The sequence below is a fragment of the Schistocerca americana genome, chromosome 4 (genome assembly GCF_021461395.2).
Source record: "Schistocerca americana isolate TAMUIC-IGC-003095 chromosome 4, iqSchAmer2.1, whole genome shotgun sequence".
In the NCBI taxonomy this organism is placed as follows: Eukaryota; Metazoa; Arthropoda; class Insecta; order Orthoptera; family Acrididae; genus Schistocerca; species Schistocerca americana.
The window spans coordinates 115594647-115620661 of NC_060122.1; the positions used below are offsets into that span (position 1 = coordinate 115594647).

A 26015-nucleotide genomic window follows, 5' to 3' on the forward strand; every position below is an offset into this window, starting at 1 on the left:
CAACTACCCTGGCCAGCAAGATCTCCGGATCTGTCCCCCATTGAGCATGTTTGGGACTGGATGAAGCGTCGTCTCACGCGGTCTGCACGTCCAGCACGAACGCTGGTCCAACTGAGGCGCCAGGTGGAAATGGCATGGCAAGCCGTTCCACAGGACTACATCCAGCATCTCTACGATCGTCTCCATGGGAGAATAGCAGCCTGCATTGCTGCGAAAGGTGGATATACACTGTACTAGTGCCGACATTGTGCATGCTCTGTTGCCTGTGTCTATGTGCCTGTGGTTCTGTCAGTGTGATCATGTGATGTATCTGACCCCAGGAATGTGTCAATAAAGTTTCCCCTTCCTGGGACAATGAATTCACGGTGTTCTTATTTCAATTTCCAGGAGTGTATAATCAATCTGAAACCTGCCAGTGTCTTCAGGTCTCTTCCACGCATACAACCTTCTTTCATGATTCTTACACCAAGTGTCAGTGATGACTAAATTGTGCTCTAAATTATGCTTCTACCAGGAAGCTTCCTCCTTCACATTTATTTAACCTCTTCATAATCTGGGGAGCCAGTTGGCATATAAAATTGTACTATTGTGGTGAGTGTGAGCTATGTCTGTCTTGGCTACAATAATGCTTTCACTGTGCTGTTCGTAGTACCTTATCTGCGTAACTGTTTTCTTATTCATTATTAGACCTGCTCCTGCATTCCCGCTATTTGTTTTGTATTTATAACCCTGTATTGGCCTGACCACAAGCCCTGTTGCCCATGTCGCCGAATTTCACTAACTCTCACTATGTCCAACTTTAACATATTAATTTCCCTTTTTAAAATTTCTAACCCATCTTCCCGATTAAGGTATCTGGCGCTCTGCGGATCGGAGCGTGAAATGTCAGTTACCCTTCCCCTGATAATGGCATCCTCCTGAGTTTTCTCATGTGGCGTTTGCAAAAAGACAAAACTGATGACAAAACAAAAAGAGATTCGGACCTAATACCCAATCCTGAGGAACGCCTGACACTACCGTCCCCACTGTGACCTAATGGTGCTGGACGTGACGCAATGCTGGCGAGACGTCAGGTTTGAGTCGAACTATTGCACTGCAGCTGGCGACAAATTTAGGGTGTAAGTTTGCCAAGTAAAATGTAGAAGTCGGCATTGTCAGAGGCTTTTCTGAAGTCTAAGAACCACATGATAGTCGCATCTTGTACATCCATCACAAGCTTCAGGTCGTAAGTTACCTTTATTAAGGCAGATGTAGATCTACGACGTTTACGGAAACCTGATCGGCATTCGTGTAGTGTGTAGCTTCTAGTTAGGTAGTTCGTTAACTGGTCGTGGACTGTAGTGGGTCATCATTTGGACTGTAACGCCGTCGAGTCTAGTAGAAGCTGGTCTGATAAGCCAGGTTTATGTTAAGACTTCAGGAAAGAACTTATACAGTGTTTGACGGAGTCGTAAAGACGAAAACTATAACGGAAGACAAGAATTCGAATATATCCGATTAATAGTAGAGGACGTTGGATATAAATAACACTGAGATGGGCACGCTGACGCAGGAGTGGAAGTCGTAACGATCGCGTTAGGAACAGTGCAAAGCCACTAATAGGCTACAGCAGTGTGAAGAACATGGGGGTTGTTGCCGTCGGGCTGCCATTACACCGAACACACACACACACACACACACACACACACACACACACACACACACACATTAGGTTCAAATGGCTATGAGCACTATGGGACTAAACTACTGTGGTCATCAGTCCCCTAGAACTTAGAACTACTTAACCCTAACTAACCTAAGGACATCACACACATTCATGCCCAAGGCAGGATTCGAACCTGCGACCGTAGCAGTCGCGCGGTTTCGGACTGCGCGCCTAGAACCGCTAGACCACCGCGGCCGGCCACACATTAGGAACGGTGGTCAGTTTTCAGACAAATGACTGTTTTGTCATAATGAGAATGGTAACTCATCTTTTGTCTTAGTAACGCAGTCAAAGAGATTAAATTTGTATTCTTTATGTACCTTTAATATGAACTGATTTTTTAATGAGATTTGGTCAGCGTTGCGTTCAATAGTCGTTGATTAGCTAGTGTTCTGTTATTACTGTTTATTAGTTTACAGCACGCTCATTTACGTAAGATTACTGAGTTGGGTACTTACTCGTAGTTGTGGTGATAAATGGTTGCCGTTTAGCGGAGTGAGTGCCGCACTTACATTATGTTAAAAGTTAAACGTTTATACTCGACAAGAATGAGTAGTACCCATTAACTTCAAGAAGAGTGTGATATTTCCAGTTCCGAAGAAAGCAGATGATAATCGTTGTGAATATTACCCAAGTTCAAAAAGTCCTGGTTGCACAATACTGACACGAATTATTTGCCTAAGAAATGAAAAATATAGAATCAAATGTCAGGGAATATCATTGCGTTCCAGAAATATTTTGGATCACACGGCACTCCGACTTACCTTAGAAGATAGGATTCAAGAAATCAAACCTACGTTTGTACCATTTATGACGTAGAGAAGGCATTTGACATTGCTGACTGGAATACACTTAATGAAATTATGAAGGCAGTAGGGGTGAAATACAGGGAGCGAGAGATTATGTAACTTGTACAGAAACTAGGCGACCGTTGTCAAAGTCGAAAAGCATGAAGGGGAACAGTAGTTCAGAAGGAAGTGAGTGAGGGTTGTGGCCTATCTCCAATGTCACTTCATTTGTACACTGAGCAAGCAGTAAAAAAATTCTGAAAAAGTCTCGGAGGTGGAGTTAGAGATCAGGAAGAAGGAATAAAAATTTTAAGATTTACAAATGACACTGTAATTCTATCAGAGATCACAAAAGACTTGGGAGAGCAGTTGAACGGAATGGACAGCGTCTTGAAAGGAGGACACAACATGAACATCAACAAAAGGAAACACGGATAATAGAATACGAATTAAACCAGGCGATGCTGAGGGATTTAGATTAGGGAATGGGACACTAAATGTGATAAACGAATTTTACTGTTTGGGCTGCAAAATAACGATGATGGTCGAAAAAGAGAGGATGTAAAATGTAAACTGGCAAGGGCAAGAAAAGCTTTTCTGAAGAAGAGAAATAAATTTATGTAAGATCTTAACAAATTTCTCTAAGTGCTAGCAACCGTTTTCTGGAACGTAGCCTTCAAAGGAAGTGAAAGGTGGAGACAAGAAGAGAATAGAGGCTTTAGAAACGTCGTGCTGCAGAATAATGCTGAAGATTAGATGGGTAGATCACGTAGCTAATGAGGAGATACAGAACTGAACTATGGAGAAAAGACATTTGTGGTGTAACGTGACTTAAAGAAGGTACCGGTTGACAGGACATATGATGACACATCAAGGAATCGTCAGTTTGGTATTGGAGGGATATGTGTGTGGGGAGGGGGGGAACTGTAGAGGGAGATCACTACACGAATGCAATAAGCAGGTTCAGTTGAAATTTATCCTGTAGAAGCCTCTTCATCCCCTGATAACTACTGCAGCCCACATAGCGTGGAGAGCTGCATCAAACCGACCTTCGGATTCTTGTTGCTGCTGTGGTCTTTAGTCCGATCGAAAATCGAAAACTATTTCGTGTGTATCGAGTACAGTCAGCTTCACATGTGAGCTGTCCCAGCGCGACCCACTGACCGGATCCCAGGGAGAGACTTTACACGGCTCTGAAGGTACGGGAGCAACCAGTCGCTAGCTGAAAGATTGATTCCATCCGTGAACGTGTTTAGAAATCGCAGTAATACACTTATCCAGATTGGAATCACGGTCTCGTACGTAGCGTTCGCTTCTCACAAACGTTTCTGGCGTAATTGTCAATTCTTGACACACTTTTTTTTTCGTGTTTATCGTTCAATTTTATGTATACCGTCACAAGTTCTCAGTTTACTACTTCAGAAATTCAGTGTTAGTTATAGTGACACTGTATTGGCGGTAGTTTCCTCGTATGTGCTCCTTGCCGCGGTTCGCGCGGCTCTCCCCCGTCGGAGGTTCGAGTCCTCCCTCGGGCATGGGTGTGCGTTTTGTCCTTAGCGTAAGTTTAAATTAGATTAGGTAGTGTGTAATCCTACGGACCGATGCCTCAGCGGTTCGGTCCCATAGCAACTTGCCACAAATTTCCAAATTTTGCTATTAGTTAGCGTCTAGCTTTATATACGCTAAAATGTGGGGTACAAGAAGTTCGTGAATAAAGTGAACGAAGTAAGATACACTAAATGAAGAACAAATGAGGAAGGATTTATTGATTTCTGTGTGTGCAATGGGCAACCGAAGTAGTGTGGATTTCACAAATCAGTCAAAATTAGTTAAGAGCTAACAGAAAGTTAATTCAGCAAAAGGGGACCCTTCCAGTCCGACCAGGCATAGAAGATCAGAACAAGTGGAAGGATAGAGAACGTCGGAATCAGACACCCTACACGAATAAGCAAGACTCAAACTGAAAATAGTTGGCGCGAATTATGCAATGGAGTTATTTCTTAGATTTTGGGGTGACTACTCAGGATCTTAATCGAAACATTGGGTGCAATGAAACGATAGACTTTAAGTGATAGTGACAGGAAAAACGAAAATTCGCCACATAGAGCCATCAGTGCTTGGTCAGCTTTAGAACTAGGAAATAGAGCACTATAAAATGAGATACGGGGTCAGTAACGAGCAAATTAAGCTCTTTACCAAGAGTCATCAAAGGTATAAAAATAAACGAAGATGCTTCGGTTTGCTGGGTGCACAGCTGTAATCACTCCAAATAAAAGAAATCTCTAAACAAGTTTAAAAATGTCGGATTAGATACTAAATAATGAATACAAAATAAGTCACAAAAAGACAGAAATACTTTGGTGCTACTAGGAATCAGAAAAAGTAACCTAAAGCAAAGATGTTTGTGTTCGTTCCCTCTCCATTTTACACACAGATTAAGGACGCCAGTTTGAATCGACTCTGTTCCTGGAGCTTGGCAGACTGTGACGATTCCAACGATACTACACAACCAGATACCAGCCTACTAGTAATGGAATAGTAGAACTTTCTCATAGAACCTTGAAAGCGCCACTAATGTCTCCCAAAAAATGGAGACACGTGGTACCACTAATGCTGTTAGCCCCTCGAGCTCCATACTGACCCTACATTAGAGCGTCCGTGAACAGCGTCAGATATCGAATGATCGTCTCATACGAGGACGCGGCATCTTCGTATCCTTCACAGCAGTGTTATACCAGGTGTAGAAGTATGAAAACGCAATTTGGTTGCAGTAACTACACGTCTGTTGCTTGAAATCGATAAACAATATTTTATACAAAATAATCTCCATTGTTATTTATACATTTCTTCCACCTCTCCGGCAGGCTATGAATGCCACGCAAAAAAAAAAGAAACAAAGAAAACAAACAGTTCTTCTTTTGAAGCGAACCAGTCAGCGAGCAATTTTCGTATGTTTTCATACGAAGTGAAGCGGTGTTCAGTGAAGGCGTGTCCCAGTGATGCAAATAGATGACAATCGGACGGAGCCAAGTCTGGAGAACAAGTCGCATGCCCTAGTATTTCCCAACTGAAGGCCCCGATCGTTTCCATTACCCGTTTTGCTGCGTATGATGGGGCGTTATCATGGAGCAATATGAGTCTGTGTTGCCTTTTTCCATATTCCGGTCGGTTTTCAGGTAATGCACGATTTATATCGATCATTTGCTGTTGGCAGCATTCAGTGTTAAGAGTTTCACCAGGTTTTAGCAGCTCATACTAGATGACACCCTTCTGATCCCACCAAACACAGAGCATTGTTTTCTTTCCGAGGCAGTTTGGTCTTGCAGTGCAAGTCGATGGTTTGCCTGGATTCACCCATGATTTACAATGCTTAGGATAAAAGATGTCCATTTTTTATCACCTGTCACTATTCGACGGAGACACGACTTTCTTTCGTATCTCGCGAGCAGCATTTCGCAAGTGCTCTTTCGATTTGCTTGCTGTCCTTCGTTCAGTTCGTGCGGAACCCATTTTCGCACTTTCTGCGCCTTTCCCATAACTTTCAACCGAAGCTTTCTGCGTCATATTCAATTGTTCCGCGCGTTCCCGTTGAACCTGAGTATCATTTCCATACAGTTATTGTATGCAATTCGTTGTCTTCGACCGTTTTCGCTGGCTTCCCGCGCTCATCGTTTCTCACGTCGAGATCACAACGTCTGAATTTGTTGAACCACTCGAAACACGACGTTTTCCCAAGAACATGTTCACCGAAAGTTTCGACAAGCATTCCATGCGATTCTGCAGCAGTTTTCTTCAAATGATTACAGAAATCCAATGCTGTCCGCAAATCATAGTTCGTAGGCACGAAAGTCGACATGTCTACAGGTTTAAAACAGATACTGACATACGGAACTTGGGTTATTTATTGTGTGTTGACATTCGTCGCCAGCCTTTACAGGAAGCGGATGGGGCTCCAGACGAATTAAGAAAATAGACAGATCTAAAGGTAAAATCCGGAGTACCACAGGGAAATCTGATAAGACCGTTTCTGTTTAGAATAAGTATAAATGATCTACTAGAAAGCATCGGATGCTTCAAGGCTATTCGCAGATAATTCAGTTGTCTATACCAAAGTAGCAACGCCAGAAAATGGTAAGAATCGACAGAATGACCTGCACAGAATTAATGCTCCGGTAGTTGATTTGGAACGTAAATAAATGCAACATATTGCGCATATATTGGAAAAGAAATCCACTACTGTACAGCTGCACTATTGATGACAAACAGCTGGAGACAGCATCTGCTTTAAAATATCTGGGTATAACTATCCAGAACGACCTTAAGTGGAATGACCACATGAAACAGACAGTGGGAAAAAGCAGACACCAGACTCAAATTTATCGGAAGAATCTTAAGGAAATCTAACTCATCCACGAAAGAAGTGGCTGAAAAGGCGCTTGTTCGCCCGATTCTCGAGCATTGTTAATCTATCCCTGATCTCTATCAGGTAGGGATGATAGACGAGATAGAGAAGATCCAACGGAGAGCCGCGCCTTTCGTCACGGGATCGTTTAGCTGGCGAGAGAGCGGTTGACAGACGTTACAAGAGAGGCGCTGTGCATGACGGGGAGATTTACTGCTGAAATTTCGGAGCAGCACTTTTCAGGACGATTCGGACAACATATTTTTACTTCCCCCCACACACATGTCGCGTACTGACTGCGGAGAAAGTTCGAGAAATTAGAGCCAACACTGAGGCTTACCGACAATTATTCTTTCCACGCACTGTTCGCGAGTGGAACAGGGTTCGAGGGATGAGATAGTGGAACCGAAAGTAGCCTCCGCTACACGCCATTAGGTGGCTTGCCGTGTATGATGTACTAGGGAGCCTCGCCGTATTCCGCGCCAAGCAAGCAATTCACTCCTGCAATATCGTGTGTTATCCCGCACGACTGGTCTGAGGTTAGCAGAAGCCAGACTGGGGAGTTGCCGCGTAAGGCATGGAAACACCACATCCAAACACCTGCGTTTGGCTCGGTGCCATAACCGGGGAAGCACGGAACGCCGACAAATGGCGCCGCATTGTATGCAGTGGAGGAATGCGGTACTGCACTACCCAGGATGAGCATAGTCGACGACGATTAGCCTGCCTGAACAGAGCTCCCGTTTTTCCGTTGTTTTGGAGAGGCAAAGCTGGCGTCACGGTTTAGGAAGCAACCGCGTGTCCAGATAGAACACGCGTGTGACCACTTCGTGCGTGAACTCTCCTGGGGCCCTATTCTGTTTCGTTCATACCGATCGGTGTAGTAGGTTAGTGTCGGTAGTGACGTCATTTTCGCTTCTTTATCGAAATATCCTATTCAGTAAGCTTCTGAGATCTGTTACCAGACGGTGTTCCCACCGAATTTACGACAATTGTACCGAGAGGTTTTGGATTTCGGTGTGGTCCTGTTGATCGGTGAGCTGTGGTTTATGTACACCTATAATTTATTTTAAACATACTTAGCGGTTTTAGCTTTGGATTTAGTGATTGTGTTACTAAAGAATCACCAGAGCACGCATCCAGTTGGAAAGTGAGTCCATGATAGACTATTTTCCTTTCTTAGAAATATGGTTAGGTTAGATTGGTGCTGTGAATGACAACATAAAAAAAAAAAGTTTTCGATCAATATTCTCTCAAAATACGTTTTATTTTTATGCAAATAAGATCATTAAAAATCAAGACATCGGCTCTTCAAATGTGTGTGAAATCTTATGGGACTTAACTGCTACGGTCATCAGTCCCTAAGCTTACACACTACTTAACCTAAATTATCCTACACACATACACACACACACACACACACACACACACACATATATATATATATATATATATATATATATATATATATATATATATATGCCCGAGGGAGGACTCGAACCTCCGCCAGGACCTCGACTCTGCTTACGCATATTACATGAGTGGGAACTGACGTTACTAGTGACTTCGTGTACTTTTTCCTACAAATAGTTTAGTTAGTAACTATCAAAACGTGTTTACAACTTTCAAATAACCATGGAAAGCAATTATGTGAAGCCTGATATTGGAAGCCTTCCCAACTATCACGCATTTATGACTTACGCATCACCGTTAGGCAACGAAGCCAGCCTACGTTACTCTACGCAATAGTAGAAGAATTGAGCACTACATTTATGTCGTTTGGCGTGGCCAAGTGTTTAGCGCACGAATGGGAGCAAAAGGTTGTTTTTTTCCGCTTCATATATGTAATACGTCCTGAAACATTGTTATTCGTGTAAGTTGAGATTTTTCTGCAATATTCATTATTACTTACATGTAAGAGCGGACTTCCTCAGTAATGATATCGTGATTTGTGTGCAAATTAAAAAACATATGAAATTGCTGGAGATGAAACTGCTGAGAGTGAAACAACCGACAGTGACCTTTATATATTTTCTTGTCGGAAATAACTCACCATTTTTTCCGAATATGTAGCGATTTCAGAGTATGCGGTTAGACAGGAATCTAAGAGCACAACGTAAATTACTGGGATTGTAACTAGCAGCAGTCATCTTCATAATCCTGCTTCTCACAACTGTTTATCTGCGATCGAATCCTCAACAACAGTAGACAGAGATGAAAGATCTCTGCCGTAATATCTTTAGACTGTAGCACCATATACGAAACATTTTCATTGATGAGATGCATCTTATAAACTTCGACGGACTGCAGGAGCTCTCGAAAATGCGTTTTTTCAATTTTGTTTTTACGACCCAAATCGTTGACCTATCATATAGGGAAGTGGTCTACGTAATCATTTGGATATCTAGGAGCGAGTTATAACCACATTCAGTTTGTCTTCTTATTCTTTGAAACTCTCAGAATCAATTTCTTGGGTGTTTTATAGATGTATTAGTACAATGTGGTACTACACACTATTCTAACTCATTTTCCGAAACGTAAAATCCAAAACACGGTGTCAGTGTGAATGAGAATAAGATAACATAATGCGGCATTTACAACAATCTGCAGAATACAGTCAAATACGCTATCGTTCTTATGCATGCATGGAAACATGCGGTTAGGGAAACTGTAAAAATTTCTACGCATTTCAACTGAGAATCATGGAAATGGATATACTGCGCCTGATAGTGATGAAGGCGGGCACCTCAGCTCGGTGGAGTGCGGTGCCATGCCTTATGGCAACGTAAACGCAATTTTCGGTACTTGGAAGAGTAGCGCGCCTGTGTCGTCTGCTAGCCGCTTTGTGTTCGTGGCGCTGTGCGCGCTGCAGTGCGCATGCGCGGATCTGCGGCCGCTTGCTTTTGATTGGCTTGCTCGACACGAACCGACAACAGCGCTTCGGTTCTCTAGACGCGAACGGTAACGCTTCCGAAATGCATACGGAATAACGCAGGGGCTCTGATTCGAGTACTAGACTGTTCGGTGCTCTTGAGTACCGAAACGATCGGCAGAGTGGCGAAAAGATATAGAATAGGCACCCAGTATCCTGGATGTCACGGACTCTGTCTCCACTCCTGGGGTAAGCTGTCACACAGCTGCTGTACAATGGCTTCCTGCAGCATACCCAACAGAATCAGTGCTGTACTCTGTTCATCATAAGTATAAACCTAATGTAAACATTACACCATGTTTTCTTCCACGTTTGCTTGATTTGAAATCGATTGTTACTGGAGGTAAAACTTGAATCCAGTACGACACACCGGAAAAAAATTAGTCACAAGAAAGGATGCATCCAAATTCACACACAAAAAAAAATAATTCAAACATACATTCAACATCAGAAAGGTGATGGCTACCATGTTTTGTACCAAAAGGGTGTGTTGCCTGTAGAGTTTATGCAGCCCAGAAACACTCGCAGTGCAGCTGCTTATTGTGAAACCTTACGTATGCGGAGAGCCATTCAAAACAAACGAAGAGGAATGCTGGCTTCTGGAATCGTGTTGATCCATGACAACGCTCGGCCACACCCTGCTGTCACAACCCAACGGCTCGTTGAACAATTTCAACGGACATTTTCGATCATTCGCCGTACAGTCCTGACCTGGCACCCAGTGACTTTCACCTTTTCCCTGAACTGATTTTGGAAACAACATCAGTGTCATTTGACATCATTGGCGGCAACATTTTTTGATGAAGGTATTGCAAAGCTTGTCCGCAGGTACGGTAAATGTCTCTTTTCGGTGGTTATGTTGAAAAGTAACTATAAGTGTACAAAACTTTTGGTAATAAAATAATTGTTTTGTATGAACTTATCTTTTATTTATAGCCTATCGGAGGTTGAAAAATAAAGGCCCTTGTATTTGTATCTCAACTACATCAAATAGCATCGCTTGGAAAATTTCGTTGCCGGTTGTTTTCTGTAAAATTATGAAAAATATTAAGAACAACGTATTTCTCGGCACTTTTTAACCGTGTTCCACAGGCGTGTTTGACTACGGAGCGGGAAGCAGCTTCAGCCATTTTCATTCTGCGTATTAACAGTGCTACTCAGAACACAACAGTACAGAGACGGTGACTGCACACGATTTTTGAAGTAAAAACTACATTGCTTAAGTGTGATTATGGCTGTTAATACATTAGAATGTGTTAAACTTTCATTTAACGTAACTTAATATTAAGATATCTAATGTATAAGTAGGACTTATTTCCAAGAGCGTAATAACACCAGTGTACGTGTGATTAGGATCTGACCAATCATTGCGTTTGTGTTTGTTTACATCGGGTTTATTCTTATGATGAACAGAGTATGGCATTGAGGATGTCATGCTGATATGTGCGCTCATAATGCAAGTTGTTTTTTAATCTGACTATGTTTTGTAATCGTTGAAATGACATCATACACACTCACAGCCTGTGAAGTTTCATTTCGTATCCTCCTCCCATTTTGGGTGGTTCACATTTTTTGTCAGCCAGTGTACACGGTGTGCCAAAAAGAATGACCCAATTTTAAATAGAATTATTTATTAGGAAGAAGGGCGTAACACCAACAAATTACATGCTAAATTACTCAGAAAATACAGAAATTTATAAAAATCCATCATAAATGTTCAATATGTCCTCCATTCGCTGCCCGGACGACATCTAGCCGATAGTCAAATTCATCCCAAACTGAGTGTAAGGTGTCTTCTGTCACTGTAGCTACAGCAGCTGATATTCTGGTTTTTAGTTCTTCAATGTCACGAGTTAAGGGACGAACATAAACACATTGTTTAACATGGCCTCCTAGGTCCCCCGACTTAACAGCATGTGATTTCTTCCTGTGGGGCTAAGGGTGTAAAGCCTGGTCTTGCGGTCCTGTACGCCCTATCTAATGTTGAGGCACGTTGGCATTGAGGAAACTGCGCTCGTAGCGACATCAAGTGGATTTTTTTCTGAAACTCTAGACCATGCTGATTACATCTAGCGCTGTTTCAGTTACTAGTGACGCTTGTCTCAGTATTATTACAACTTAAAATCGGGTCATTCTTCTTGGGTCACCCTGTGCAATGTCCGTACCATCAAGTTTTCCACCGTGGTTCTTTCCTGGCGTTCCTCGCTGCGTTGCCCCATTCAGTACTTACCCGACAGTGGTGACGTTGAAGATCTGCCCGTGGTGGCACCTGCGCATGTCTGGGAAGAGGTTCCCATTCTCGCGGATGCAGACGTAGTAGATGGCCGGGTTCTCCTGCACCACGCCCACCTGCGCTGGTGACGTGCAGCCATCGATTGGGCCCTCCACGCATGGGCGGTCCGTCGTCTTAAGGCTGGACGTTTGATACCGAGCATTAGCGAATGTCACTACAGACAGAATTACAATAAAGGGCTTTACTAAACTAAACCCGTAAGTACAGGGACGGGCTGAAAAGCAGTGCCTCCGAATTTTTTATGTGAAAACTCTTACAGTTTTTAAATAAAACAAACTTATCTAACAAACAGCATCTTAGTCACCCTGGCGACGAACTCATAAGTGTCTAGACATCAAGAACTGTCTTGAGAAATTTCTCCCGACGAGAGATTGGTTTGCTTGTAACACCTGTTTTTGACCTATTTTATATCTATATCTGTATCTGTATTTCTGTGTTAATTTGTAGAGTTGTTTATATGAAATGTTGCAACGATGCTGTTTAAAAAGCGCTTATCAAATTAAATAACTACTGAAAAGAGTGTACACGATGACTGACTAAGTTTATAGGTGACAATGTAGTGGGCGGCGGCGGTGGTGGTGGTGGTGGTGGTGGTGGTGGTGGTGGTGGTGGTGTCACTCATGGAAAAATTCCTGTAGTAGTTGGTGTTAGAGCTGCACCTTTTTTAGATGGAAGTCAGCTTCCTTACAGAAGGTATACCTATGGGCTCACCTTCTCAGGATGTAATGTTTCCAAGTAGGGAAGGAATTAGCATATTTCATCAAAATATAAGAGGTATTAGAGATAAAGTTAGCGAACTGCGTATAGATTTTGACTCTAAAATTATTGGTATATCAGAGCACCACTTAAACAATTTGACAATTAAGAAGCTTCCTTTACCACGATACAGATCAGCTGGCTGTTTCTCAAGGAGTTCCTTGCGGGGTGGGGGAGTGGCTATGTACGTAGAAAAACAGTATTCAATTTCAGTTCATAGATCTATGACGACACTGCACTGAACACATATTTGAATGTTCTGCAGGGCAGTTGAATTTAGTGAAACCAAACATCTAATTGTTGTTGTTTATAGCTCCCCTAACTCCGACTTCAGAGCATTTCTGCCCAAGCTAGAGAAGGTTCTTGATTCACTTTGTCCTTCTAAGTATTTAAGAATTTTGTGCGCAAGTCTTGTTTTGGGAAGCCTAGAGACGTGCCCATAGAATTTCATTCGCCTTTGTCGAATGTCTACTACAAGGTTGGACAATTTCTCAGTTGTTTGACGAGATTGTAGTCTCTAGCCCTCTCCTGCTTTCTTTGGCCCTGATATCTTTGATGACTTTACGTTCTTCCTTTAATAAGTTTTCTACTCGTATGCCACCATTTATGTGGAATGTCAGGCACTGGCATAAAGGACTTCGGGTTTTAATACTGTATTACAATGCCTAATTTTAGTGTTTTTGGACAATTTTTTTATTCTACAGTTTGTAGGTTCTTCCATTGGCTCTCTTTAGTTTTTTGAGGCGTATTATTATTATTATTATTATTATTATTAGAAGTAGTAGTTTTAGTGAGCCCACGGCCTTGCGGCAGTGGTAACACCGGTTCCCTCAGATCAGTGCTGTCGGGCTGGGCTAGCACTTGGATGGATGACCATCCGGTCTGCCTAGCGCTGTTCGCAAGCAGGGTGCACTCAGCGTTTGTGACGCAAACTGAGGAGGTGCTCGATTGAGAAGCAGCGGCTCCGGTCTCGGAAAATGATATACGGCCGGGGAGCGGTGTGCTGACCACATGCCCGTCCATATCCTCATCCACTGACCCTGAGGATGACACGGAGGCCGGTCGTTAGACAAAAAGCATTAACAGCCTGAAGTCGTCCACTTTCTGCCAGTTCAGAAGTAAGGCGTGCAGCAATGAAGTGATTTGGCAACAGTAAGTACAGTACACACGTCCGAACTTGTTTGATTTTTAATGGGGTTTCAGTCTGCAGGTCAAGCAAGTGCCGCAATGGAGAGGAGCAATGCAAGGGAAGCATGTTACGCAACAAGTGGCTGTCACTGTGGAAAGTTCGTTTACTTACCTGAGAAGGCATTGTGGATAGCACTTGCGTTGCACCACGAATGCGTGCGCGCGCGCGCACACACACACACAAACTAAATATCATTTCATCATTTTAGAAATAAAAGTGTTCAAAGAAAAGTTCTACAGCTTAGTTAGGTGCTAAAGTTGGTAATAATGTAGGGGATGGGGTGCAACAGATAGCGGGGGAGGGGGGTGGACGGGGATGCTAGCCAATACCGGATTGCGGTCACGGGTAAGGGTCTTAAGAAACGACGGGAACCACTGGACTAAGGGTTACCTGCAGTCGTTGGTGAGCGCGTTGTAGGCCCAGCCGTCCTCGCAGTGGCCCAGTTCCGCTGTGGTGTCGCCCTGCAAGCAGACGTGGTACGTGGTGCAGTCGTAGGGGTCGGGGTAGGCGCCCAGGTCGTTGCACGTGAAGTTGGTGACGAAGCTGTGGCAGTCGGAGGAGCCCTCGGCCACGCACGTCTTCTGCGAGAAGCTGCACCTCTGGCCGGCATTGACGTCACAGGTCTCCACCACGGTGGGCGATAGGCCGCCATCCACACTCATGCACAAGTTGACCTGCAAGCGAGGAAAACGTGTACAGTACGTCCCGTGTTCCACCACGTCTCAGACAAACTTCCCATTCGAAACACTGGTCACGTTCGGTGAACATTTTCCTGTTTAATTTGTTACGCTCTCTAGTTATGATATGCCATATTTAAAAGAACGCAAAATTCACAAGGTTGGTAGAGTTTTGCAGAAGTTCGAAATATGGCTGGTGATTCAATCCTAGATGCTTTTAATAATTTGCAAAACGAAACTCTGTCTCGGAATAGGCAGAAAACTCAGAGATTCTGGTCATACATAAAGTACACCAGACGCAAGACGCGCGGTAACAACGATGAAGTCACTGATGGCAATGCCACTAAATCAGAGTTATTAAACACGGTTTCCCGAAACTCCTTCACCAAAGAAGACGAAGTAAATATTCCACAATAAAAGACAAGAACAACTGCCAAGATGAGAAACATAGAAGTAGATATCCTCAGTGTAAATCATTTAATAAAGGCAAGGACTCCGGTCAAGATTGTGTACCCGTAGGGGGCCCTTTGCTAAATATGGAGGTAACGTATCAGCATGGTCCCAATTACACACACCAAAAAAAGTTTTGCGTCACCACGGTTCCCAGAACTCCTGAAGATACACGTTGACTGTGGATATTGTATCACAGACACAGTCCCTTTCACTGTTCAGAGATGACACTAAACCCGCCCAAAGATGTAAACAACCGTGCATGAGGAGCGCCTATTAGTCTGAGGGGGTCCGACAGCCGATCAATTCTATTCATTCCACCAGGAAGGAGGTACACGGCTCGTGTTGTCTGTAATTCAACCATGCCTAGACCGTCAATACTGCGGTTCGATCGCGTTCGCATTGTTAGTTTGTGCCAGGAAGGGCTCTCAACAAGGGAAGTGTCCAGGCGTCTGGGACTGAACCAAAGCGATGTTGTTCGGACATGGAGGACGTACAGAGAGACAGGAACTGTCGATGAAATGCCTCGCTCAGGCCGCCCAAGGGCTGTGGATGATCGCTACCTACGGATTATGGATCGGAGGAACACTGACAGCAACGCCACCATATTGAATAATGCTTTTCGCGCAGCCACAGAACGTCATGTTAAGACTCAAAGTGTAAGCAATAGGCTGCATAATGCGCAACTTCACTCCCGACGTCCATGGCGAGGTCCATATTTGCAACCACAACACCATGCAGCACGGTACAGATGGGCCCAACAACATGCCGAATGGACCTCTCAGGATTGGCATCACGTTCTCTTCACCAATGAGAGTCGCATATGTCTTCAAGCAGACAATCGGCGGGGACGTGTTTGGAGGCAATACGGTCAGGCTGAACCCTTTAGACACACTGTCCAGCGAGTGCAGAAAGGTGGAGGTTCCCTGCTGTTTTGGGGTGGCATTATGTGGGGCCGACGTACGCCGCTGGTGGTCATGGAAGGCGCCGCAATGGCTGTACAGTATGCGAATGCCATCCTCCGACCGATAGTTTAACCACTTCGGCAGCATATTGGCGAGGCATTCGTCTTCATGGACGACAATTCGTTCTCCCATCGTGCACATCTTATGAATGACTTCCTTCAGGATAACGACTTCGTCCGACTAGAGTGGCCAGCATGTTCTCCAGACATGAACCCTATCGAACATGTCTGGGATAACAATGAATGAGATTTTCACTCAAGCAGCGGAGTGTGCGCTGATAGGAAGGTAGGAGACGAGATGCTGGCAGAAGTAAAGCTGTGAGTACCGGGCGTGAGTCGTGCTTCGGTAGCTCAGATGGTAGAGCACTTGCCCGCGAAAGGCAAAGGTCCCGAGTTCGAGTCTCGGTCGGGCACACGGTTCTAATCTGCCAGGAAGTTTCATGTCTGGGATAGACTGGTTGGTGGGCCACGTTGTCCAGTCCTTATCATTCTGAGGAATCTATGTGGAATCACCGTTGAGGAGTGGGACAATCTGGACCAACAGTGCCTTTATTGGCAGAACACACAGAAGGTGCAACAGATCTACTAAAGAGACTGCTTACACTACACACGTCCGCCCTATTCTGGAGTATTGCTATCGGTGTGGGATCTGTATCAGGGGGGACTGACGGATGATATTGAGAAAGTTCAAAGGACGGCGACTCGTTTTTGTATTATCGCGAAATAGGGTAGATAGTGTCACAGACATGATACGTGAATTGGAATGGCAATCATTAAAACAAAAGCGTTTTACATTGTGACGGAACCTTATCATGAAATTTCAATCACCATTTTCTCCTCCGATTGCGAAAATATTCTGTTGGCATCCACCTGCATAGGGAGAAATGATCATCACGATAAAATAAGAGAAATCAGGGCTCGCACAGAAAAATTCAAGTGCTCGTTTTTCCCGCGCTCCGTTCGGGAGTGGAACGGTAGAGAGACAGCTTGAAGGTGGTTCATTGAACTTTCTACCAGGCGCTTTATTTTGACTAGGAGAGTAATAACGTAGATGTAGATAAAACACACACTTTTAAATATGGCGTAAATAAGTGTTACTATTTCACGTCAGTTAATGGAAAAACGGCGGGAATACATCCTGAAAACACACGACCACTGTGGTAGAGCGTCAGATCGACATACTGAAGGTCTCGAGTATAGCCGGCGCGGTTGCTCAGCGTGTTCGGTGAGAGCGTTATCTGCCCTCTGCAATACAAACACTGGGTGAATGGATCAGCGTTATGGGACGTCCCCGCCCCCCCTCCCCCAGCACAAAAAAAAAAATTTTTAAAGATAAAGATTCGAAACAAACTCTATGCGAGTTTTGTAACATATTACACGTGAAATTGTTGTATGGGAGAACATTTTTCTGAGTTTGTAGCTGTGTTCTTTAGGGAATCTGCGTTCGCTTCGTTAGTTGAAAGTGGCGAACCCATAGAGTACATTTTTATAGATACACTATGTGATATAAAGTATCCGGACACCCCCAAAAACATAAGTTTTTCATAATAGGTGCATTGTGCTGCCACCCACTGCCAGGTACTCCATATCAGCGACATCAGTAGTCACTAGACGTCGTGAGAGAGTAGAAAGGGCGCTCCGCGGAACTCACGAACGTGATCAGGTGATTGGGTGTCACTAGTATCATACGTCTGTACGCGAGATTTCCACGCTTCTAAACATATCTAGGTCCACTGTTTCCAATGTGATCGTGTCCCTTGACGTTTCCATTTCACTAACAGCACAAAAGCGCACAGGCTGTCCTCGTCTGTTGATTGACAGAGACCGCCGATAGTTGAAGGGGGTCATAATGTGTAATAGACAGACATCTGTCCAGAATATTATACAGGAATTCAAAACTGCATCAGGATCCACTGCAAGTACTATGACAGTTAGGCAAGAGGTGAGAAAACTTGGATTTCATGGTCGAGCGGCTGCACATAAGCCACACATCACGCCGGTAAGTGCCAAACGACGCCTCGCTTGGTGTGAGGAGCGTAGACATTGGACGATTGAACAGTGGAAAAACGTTGTATAGAGTGACGAATCACGGTACACGATTTGGCGATCCGATGGCAGGGTGTGGGTATCGCGATTGCCCGGTGAACGTCATCTGCCAGCGTGTGTAGTGCCAACAGTAAAAATCGGAGGCGGTGGTGTTATAGTGAGGTCGTGTATTTCATGGAGGGGGCTTGCACCCCTTGCTGTTTTGGGTGGCACTATCATAGCAAAGGCCTACAGTTATGTTTTAAGCACCTTCTTGCTTCCCGCTGTTGAGCAGCAATTCGCGGATGGCGACTGCATCTTTCAACACGATCGAGCACCTGTTCGTAATGTACGTCCTGTGGCGAATAACATCCCTGTAACAGACTGGCCTGTACAGAGTCCTGACCTGAATCCTATAGAACACCTTTGGAATGTTTTGGAACGCCGACTTCGTGCCAGGCCTCACCGACCGACATCTATACCTCTCCTCAGCGCAGCACTCTGTGAAGAATGAGCTGCCATTCCCCAAGAAACCTTCCAGCACCTGACTGAACGCATGCCTGCGAGAGAGTGGAAGCTGTTATAGAGGCTAAGGGTGGGCCAACACCATACTGAATTCCAACATTAGCGTTGGAGGGCGCCACGAACTTGTAAATCATTTTCAGCCAGGTGTCCGTATGCTTTTGATCACATAGTGTAGGTGTGGTGTAATCTGTACGAATATACGCTATAGGTTTGCTACTTCCAACTAACAAAGTCGTAGGCTGCCAAAAGAACATTGCTACAATCTCCGAAGCGTCCTTTTACATGTTAGATAAATGTTCTCCCATACAACAATTGCTCGTGTAAACTGTTTAAAAAAACCGCCATCGTCGGCTTTCGAACTCTGGACCTTTAGCACGACGGTCTGACGCTCTACCGACTCACCTACAATATTCCGTAGCAAACAGTGATCATACATTTGCTTTTAGTGTACTCTGTAGTTCTGGTGTTCCTTTTAATCACCATTAACACATGTTCTATTAGACGACACCACACAGCACGAACTAAATCGGTTTTTTGGTTGATGCTCTATCGACACTCAATGTTTGGTACCGATCCCAGTGTCTGACACCTGGAGGTTTGGGTGTGAGGAACATAATGGAAAAAAGAGTATATGCGAGACATTTAACAGAAGTAATAAGAGTTTGTACCAGTACACAGAAATTGTAATAAATACAGGACAGAAAAAAATAGGACAGATAAAGGTCAACAGATGAGGGACACGAGGGCGTAGCCGTTCATCTGCTGTATCAATATGTAGTAGAAATTAGAGTCACGGATTTTGATACGGTTTGCACATATAGACTGATTTAGGGAAAGGATACTGTATATAATTTATTGTTTGCAGTAATGGTGAGAGGGCAGTATATGTATTGTATCTGTTCCATATTTAATTGGCGTTTGGAGAGACATCTGATGGCAATGATTGGAGCTATTAGCCGATCAGATAGATCTGGCGGGAAAAGCAATAAAGTAACAGCCGCAAGTCCAGAGAGATGCAAAGTATGGTCAGATAAACAGGACTAGGGAGTTTAATCTCAGGAACTACAATCACTATATATAATATATATAATAGAAATTAGTCGTCACACGGAGAAAGAATTTACAATAGGGACTTTCATATGCTTTTCACTGATAAATGCACTGATCTGCAAGGAAGGTTTGTATACAAAACCACATGTTATAAACGAGTCCTCTGGTCATAGATGATTGGTGCTAGGCGTGTGAATCTGGGGCTGATCGTTAATTACTCATAGACAATACTGATAGACAGTGGAAACGGGAAGTTAAAGTGTGAGGTTTAATATCAGGACACACACACATAGGTACTCCGTCGTTTGTCGATGACCAAATAATTACCCAGAGACAGAAAATGACTTCCAGCTAGCAATATATGAGAATTACTATCTAAATATTTAAGTAAAAAAAATTAAAGTAATGGCCTTTAATGGGAAACATCCAGTGCCTTCCAAAACAGTACTAGATGAATAGTCAGTAGAGCAGGTGTCACATTTTCGGCTCTTAGGCTGTGATATAAGCTATGAACACAAAAATGTCACTAATAAATTATATAAGGTCTAAATAATATGTGGCACATACACACAACAGTGCGTGGCAAGACAAGAGACGATACAAAATTAAATTTACACAGACTAATGCTTACCACTAATGTAATATATGGAGGCATATCTTGGACAACAACTAAGAAAGACGAAAGGAAGATACTGTTAAATGAGGTGAAGTTAAGCGACTTTGGAACCAAAACACAAATAGGTTTGAAACGAAAGAAATTAGTTCATTGGTTTTCCTTTTAGAGCATTGGGAATGAATCTTTACTACCTTTTGCTCTAACAGATCGTAAAGTTATTTAAGAAAGCTGCGTCGGTGAACTTCACCCCACCGGTTATGTGATAGCTGTGGATTGTTTATGACTCTACAGTGACTTTAATTGTCCTGAAAATTTATCAATAATTGAAAAATAAATCTGAAATGAGAGTTATACACACACTGTTCTTCTTTAGTGCTAAAACCTGAATGATCGTCTGTTTCACCATGACGACAATGGATCTTGTTTTCCATGGTTGCTTTGGGAATTTTATACATTCGGGTAGCCTTGTTAATGCATATTTTTCCATTTAAAATTTCTGTGAGAAACACTTCCAAAACATCCAGGCCATATTTCTTTAATTCACACAACTTACAAGCTTACGTTTATACACTTGCGGGATTTTCACAGTGACAACTCTTACGATCTGAACTATGCGATGCAACAAAAAGAACTGCGACCTACGTGACAAATTCGTAAGTTCTAATACAGACACTGGCAACATTTGAGTTCGTTACTCTGTTACTGCGTACGCTGTGTCACATTATTCCTGCGTTCATTAGTCCACATTTTTGTCGCATTCACGAATGTATGTTCATGCAAGTACCGCTCGACAAAAGACGGTCAACTTCACCCCGATTCTACCAAGAATTTGCAAAGGTCTATTTATGTGTTTGTAAATAGGTAAGTGTTGCAGATTAGCTGTTGTTATTGCTCATAATTGTCATTATGAAGGGTCAATTCATGCCATTCATAAGACCTAGAGAGGTGAGTTGTCTTATGACTGTCACACAAATAAGAGCTTTAAATCACTAAAAAACAGAAAAATGACTCCTTCTGAAAACGATTCCGCAAATTAGTCCACGATAAGTTTGACAATGCTTCCTTTTCTTCTCCTCGTAAAAATGACAATGCTTTCTTTTCTTCTTCTTTTATGTTGTTCTTTTTCATTTTTACAATGCAAGTGTTACCTACGAATGGATTCCAAGACAGGAAGTAGCATGTTTAAACCGGACTTAGAAGACGAAAAATCAGCACAGTGAAATTATGAAGAGATACTGGAGGGAAATGGAGAGCCAACACTACCTTCTCAAAAAATATAATTAGCAAGTAGGCCTCTGAAGCCCATGCGAGAGAGAAAGAGAAAGATTTGTAATACATGGATGATTCATTTGTTGAAAGCTGACGTATGTGATTGTGGAAACGAATTCTTCGGGAATGTGTCGAACGCTTTAAGAAGACTCCAGCCGATGCTGTGTGCTGATTTCAAACAGATTGTGACGTCAGTCCGACGTCGAAATGAAATAGAAACAGGACAAATAAGGACAAATTTACAGTAATCGTCAACAAGTTCCAAGACCTTCCGAAATTCGCTAAAAGAACTGTCTGTTATAAGCCAGGAAAGATAATATGAGGAGTGAGTAGGAGATGGACAGACAGAGGAGAAGGGAAAATGGATAGAATGAGGGGAAAGTAAAATACAGATAGAGACAGGAAAAAGGAGGAGATGGTTATAGACAGGGGGAGGAAGAGATAGGCAGAGAGAGGGTGAGGAGGAGATGAACATAAAGAGAGGATAAAGAAGATGGACAGAGAAAGGGAAGAGGAGGAGACAGAGAGATGGGAGATTAGAAGATGGACAGAGAACGAAAGAAGGAGATGAAAGGCAGAGGGGGAAGGAGGCGGTGGACAGAGAGGGAGAAGGAGATGAAAGGGAGAGGTGGTCATGGACAGAGAAGACTAAGAGGAGGAGATGGGCAGAGAGTGGGGTGATTTGGAGACAGACAGTAAAAGGAAGACAGAGTAGATGGTCAGAGAAAAGTGGAGATGGAGATAAACATAGGAGGAAGAGAGGGGAGAGGAGGAAATGGACAGAGAAGGGAGGAAGAGAAGGACAGAGAGAGTGGGTTGGAGAATATAGACAAAATGGGGTGAAGGAGGAGATTCACAAAGGAAGGTGGAAGGAGGAGAGGGAATTAGAGGGGGAGGAGATATACTGAGAAAGGTGTAGGAAAGAGAGTTGGTGGAGGAAGTGGACAGAGAAAGGAGTGTGGAGGATATGTACAGAGAGGGTGAAGGACGAAATCAACAAAGAGAAGGGGACGGAGGAGATGGACTAATAGAAGGTAGGGATATACATACTTGGGCGACGCCAGCTACTCAGCTGGTCAGTTAAAGCAATCTCGACTGCATTTTTCTATTGATCACTAACAGAACTACTGATACACTCGCGATTGTCACACTTAGCTTTCCACCTCCAAGCTTATCTTAATGCGCCTTTCCAGTACGGAAATCACACGGACGTCTAAAGCAGAGGATTTCTTGGGGATGTAGTATATAGAAATCGCTGTTGTCGAGGGTGCTGTGACGTCGAGACAGTTACGCAGTGCGTTATATCCATCGGATGGGGAAGGAGCCTGACTAGTGCGCAGAGGTTCCACACTTACTGCATCCCCCGCCCCTTTATCTCTGTGTCCATATCTACCTCCTCCTCCTCTGTCGATCTCCTCCTCTTCCCTTTCTCTGTTTCTCTGTCCATTTCCTCCTCCTCCCTGTGTCCGTTCATCTCCTCTTCGCTCATCTCTCTGCCTAAACTCTTCATGTCTCTGTTCACCTTCACTTTCTCTTCCTATCCCCTCCTTGCTCTCTCTCTCTCTCTCTATCCATCTGAATAAAATTGCATTCAAAGCCTATATAGTTAAAAGAAGTGCTTTAAGCGCTAATAACTTAATAACCATACCACTTGGATATTTGTACATTTTCAATGCACAAGCTAGATTATGACCCATGTGAATGCATGCGTTGCTGCTTATCCAAGGAATTATAGCTGTTTGGAGCACTCGATGCCGGTAGTATTCCAAACAATTATGATCGATAATTGGTTTTCGTTACAAGACAATTATACTGCTTGCTGTCGATGCCTGCGGGTTTGCGCTTATGTAGGAACGCGTCGTCAATATCAGAAAATTTAGAAAGAGAAATGCCGTCTGCTGCTTATAAAACTGTCTGGCTGTCAGCGACACAGTTCCGGTGGTCCGGGAACGAGCAAACATTGGCGGCCAAAACAGCCATCTTATAGAGCTGGACGAAGTCATGTACACTGAAGCGCCAAAGAAACTGTTTCAATATTTCCGTATTTAAATACGCGTGCCTGTACCAGGCAGTATACGGCGCTGCGGTCGGGAACGCCTATATAAGACAACAAGTGTCTGGTGCAGTTGTTAAATCGATTACTGTTGCTACAATGGCAGGTTATTAAGATTTATGTGAGTTTTAGCTTGGTGTTGTAGTCGGTGCCGGGGCGATGGGACACAGATCTCTGAGGTAGCGATGAAATGGGGATTTTCCCGTACGACCATTCCACGAGTGTACTGTGAACATCAGGAATCATGTAAAACATGAAATCTCCGACATCGCTGAGGCCGGAAAAACATCCTGCAAGAACGGGAGCAATGACGGCTGAAGAGAATCGTTCAACATGACGCAAGTGCAACCCCTCCGCAATTTGCTGCGCAGTTCAATGCTGGACCATCAATAAGTGTCAACGTGCGAACCATTCAACTAAACGTTATCGATATGGGCTTTCGGAGCTGAAGGCTCCACGACACAAAGACTTACGCCTCGCCTGGGCCCCTCAACACCGACATTGATGACTCTAAACATACTGCTTGGTCGGACGGGTCTCGTTTCAAATTGTATCGAGGTGATGGACGTGTACGTGAACACATGGACTCTGCATGTCAGCAGGGGACTGTTCAAGCAGGTTGAGGCTCTGTAATGGTGTGGGGCATGACAAGTTGGAGTGTATGGTCTCCTGATACTTCTAGATACGACTCTGACAGGTGGCACGTACGTAAGCATCCTGTCTGATCACCTGCTTCCATTCATGTCCATTGCGCATTCCGACGGACTTTGTAGCAATTCTAGACTTGTAGGGTGTCGTAATGTCCTGCTGGCCCGAGTGGCTCCAGGGACATTCTTGTGAGTTTAAACACTTTCGCTGGCCACCAAACTCCCCAACATCGACATTGTTGAGCATATCTGGGATAACTTTCAACGTGCTGTTCAGAAGAGATCTCCACCCCCTCGTACTCTTACGGGTTTATGGGCAGCCCTGCAGGATTCACGGTGACAATTCCCTCCACCACTACTTCAGACATTACTCGAGTCGGTGCCCCGTAGTGCTGCTGCACTTCTGCGTGCTCGCGGGGGCCCTACACGATATTAGCCAGGAGTATCAGTTTCTTTGGCTCGTCAGCGTAGAAACGCTAGCTTCAATAAGCGTTTGAACCGAAATCGATTACAGAATCTGTACTCTCCATACCTTTCGCAATTTATATCTCCACACCCATTTATATCTCCGCACATCTTATAACTATAGAGGACGTGTAAGTGGAAAGAATGACTGAATAACACCGAAATTAATCCTATTTGAAGTCCATCCATTAGGGAAAGAGCAGCGAGGGCCGACCATTACAACATCTGATTCATGTTATTGTGCATCCTACTCTAACTTAAGTAGTTTTCAACACCAAGAAGTTTTCTCCTTCCTCTAATAACCAACTCCATACTGAGGTGAGGAATTGTAGCTGTTACCTCATTCTGATTGCAGTCGAGGGGGTGTGATCTTATGTCAACGGACGCTGGGCGCCTGTCCAGTGTATTGTATTTACTGTCAAGTGCTGACAAAGTAACTCTACAGACTAGAGCCATCATTTCAGATGTGACAAAATACAAAATCAGTACAACACAGCACCATGCAAGATCACTAGACTTTTACACTGTAAGTTTGCAAACCAGTAACCTCAAATAATGACTGTTATAATCTAGGGGAAGACATTTCGGTAGTCATCTCATGTATGTTTTCATATAGCGCCAGATAATAACCATCAGTTAGTCTGAAAGAAAACATTCACTCTGGGAAGATACGGTCATATACCAGATATAAATCGCGCTCCACTTGCGTCAGATCATACGCTTATCAGTAGTTACAGAACTAAAGTTTGATAACGGGCCAATCTCAGTTTATGAAAAGGTTGTTTGCATTGAGGAGTATTCATAATCATTGTTAAATAAAAATACTGATTGTGTTGTAACTACAAAAGCATGACTTACCTGTGAGCAGTCATTACTGCATACAACTTGACTGGGATACGAACAAGTCGCTTTTAGTTCGTATTCCATATATTCGTCAGCCTCCATATATTCCTCACCGGCAGCGCTGGCGGCTATGGCCAGGAACTGGAAAAGATAAACGTTTTCTATGTCACTATCACTGTATTAGCACAGTTTTCGCAAAATGAACATACAGTTAACATTTCAATATATCTCAATAATACCGTTACTAGCTATTTTTAATTTTTAACGAATCATCATTCTGAAAATGGGTCATCTCGAGTTCTTTGACAAAATGTATTTTGAATGGATTCGGGTTCTCTGAGCGTCGGTTCAGCGACTCCTCACAAA

At 43.6% G+C, this 26015-nt stretch overlaps 1 protein-coding gene across 1 annotated transcript in view; it reads right to left on the minus strand.

Annotated features, from left to right (window-relative positions):
• LOC124614066 overlaps window positions 1–25775 on the minus strand; it is a 34313-nt gene extending 8538 nt beyond the window's left edge. The window contains exons 1-3 of the mRNA XM_047142900.1: window positions 25665–25775; window positions 14456–14739; window positions 12058–12240 (exon numbers count right to left, since the gene is read on the minus strand). Coding sequence (XP_046998856.1) covers window positions 12058–12240; window positions 14456–14739; window positions 25665–25751 — 554 coding nt within the window. The 5' untranslated portion in view covers window positions 25752–25775. The remainder of the gene's footprint in view (window positions 1–12057; window positions 12241–14455; window positions 14740–25664) is intronic.
• Window positions 25776–26015: the final 240 nt, after the last annotated feature.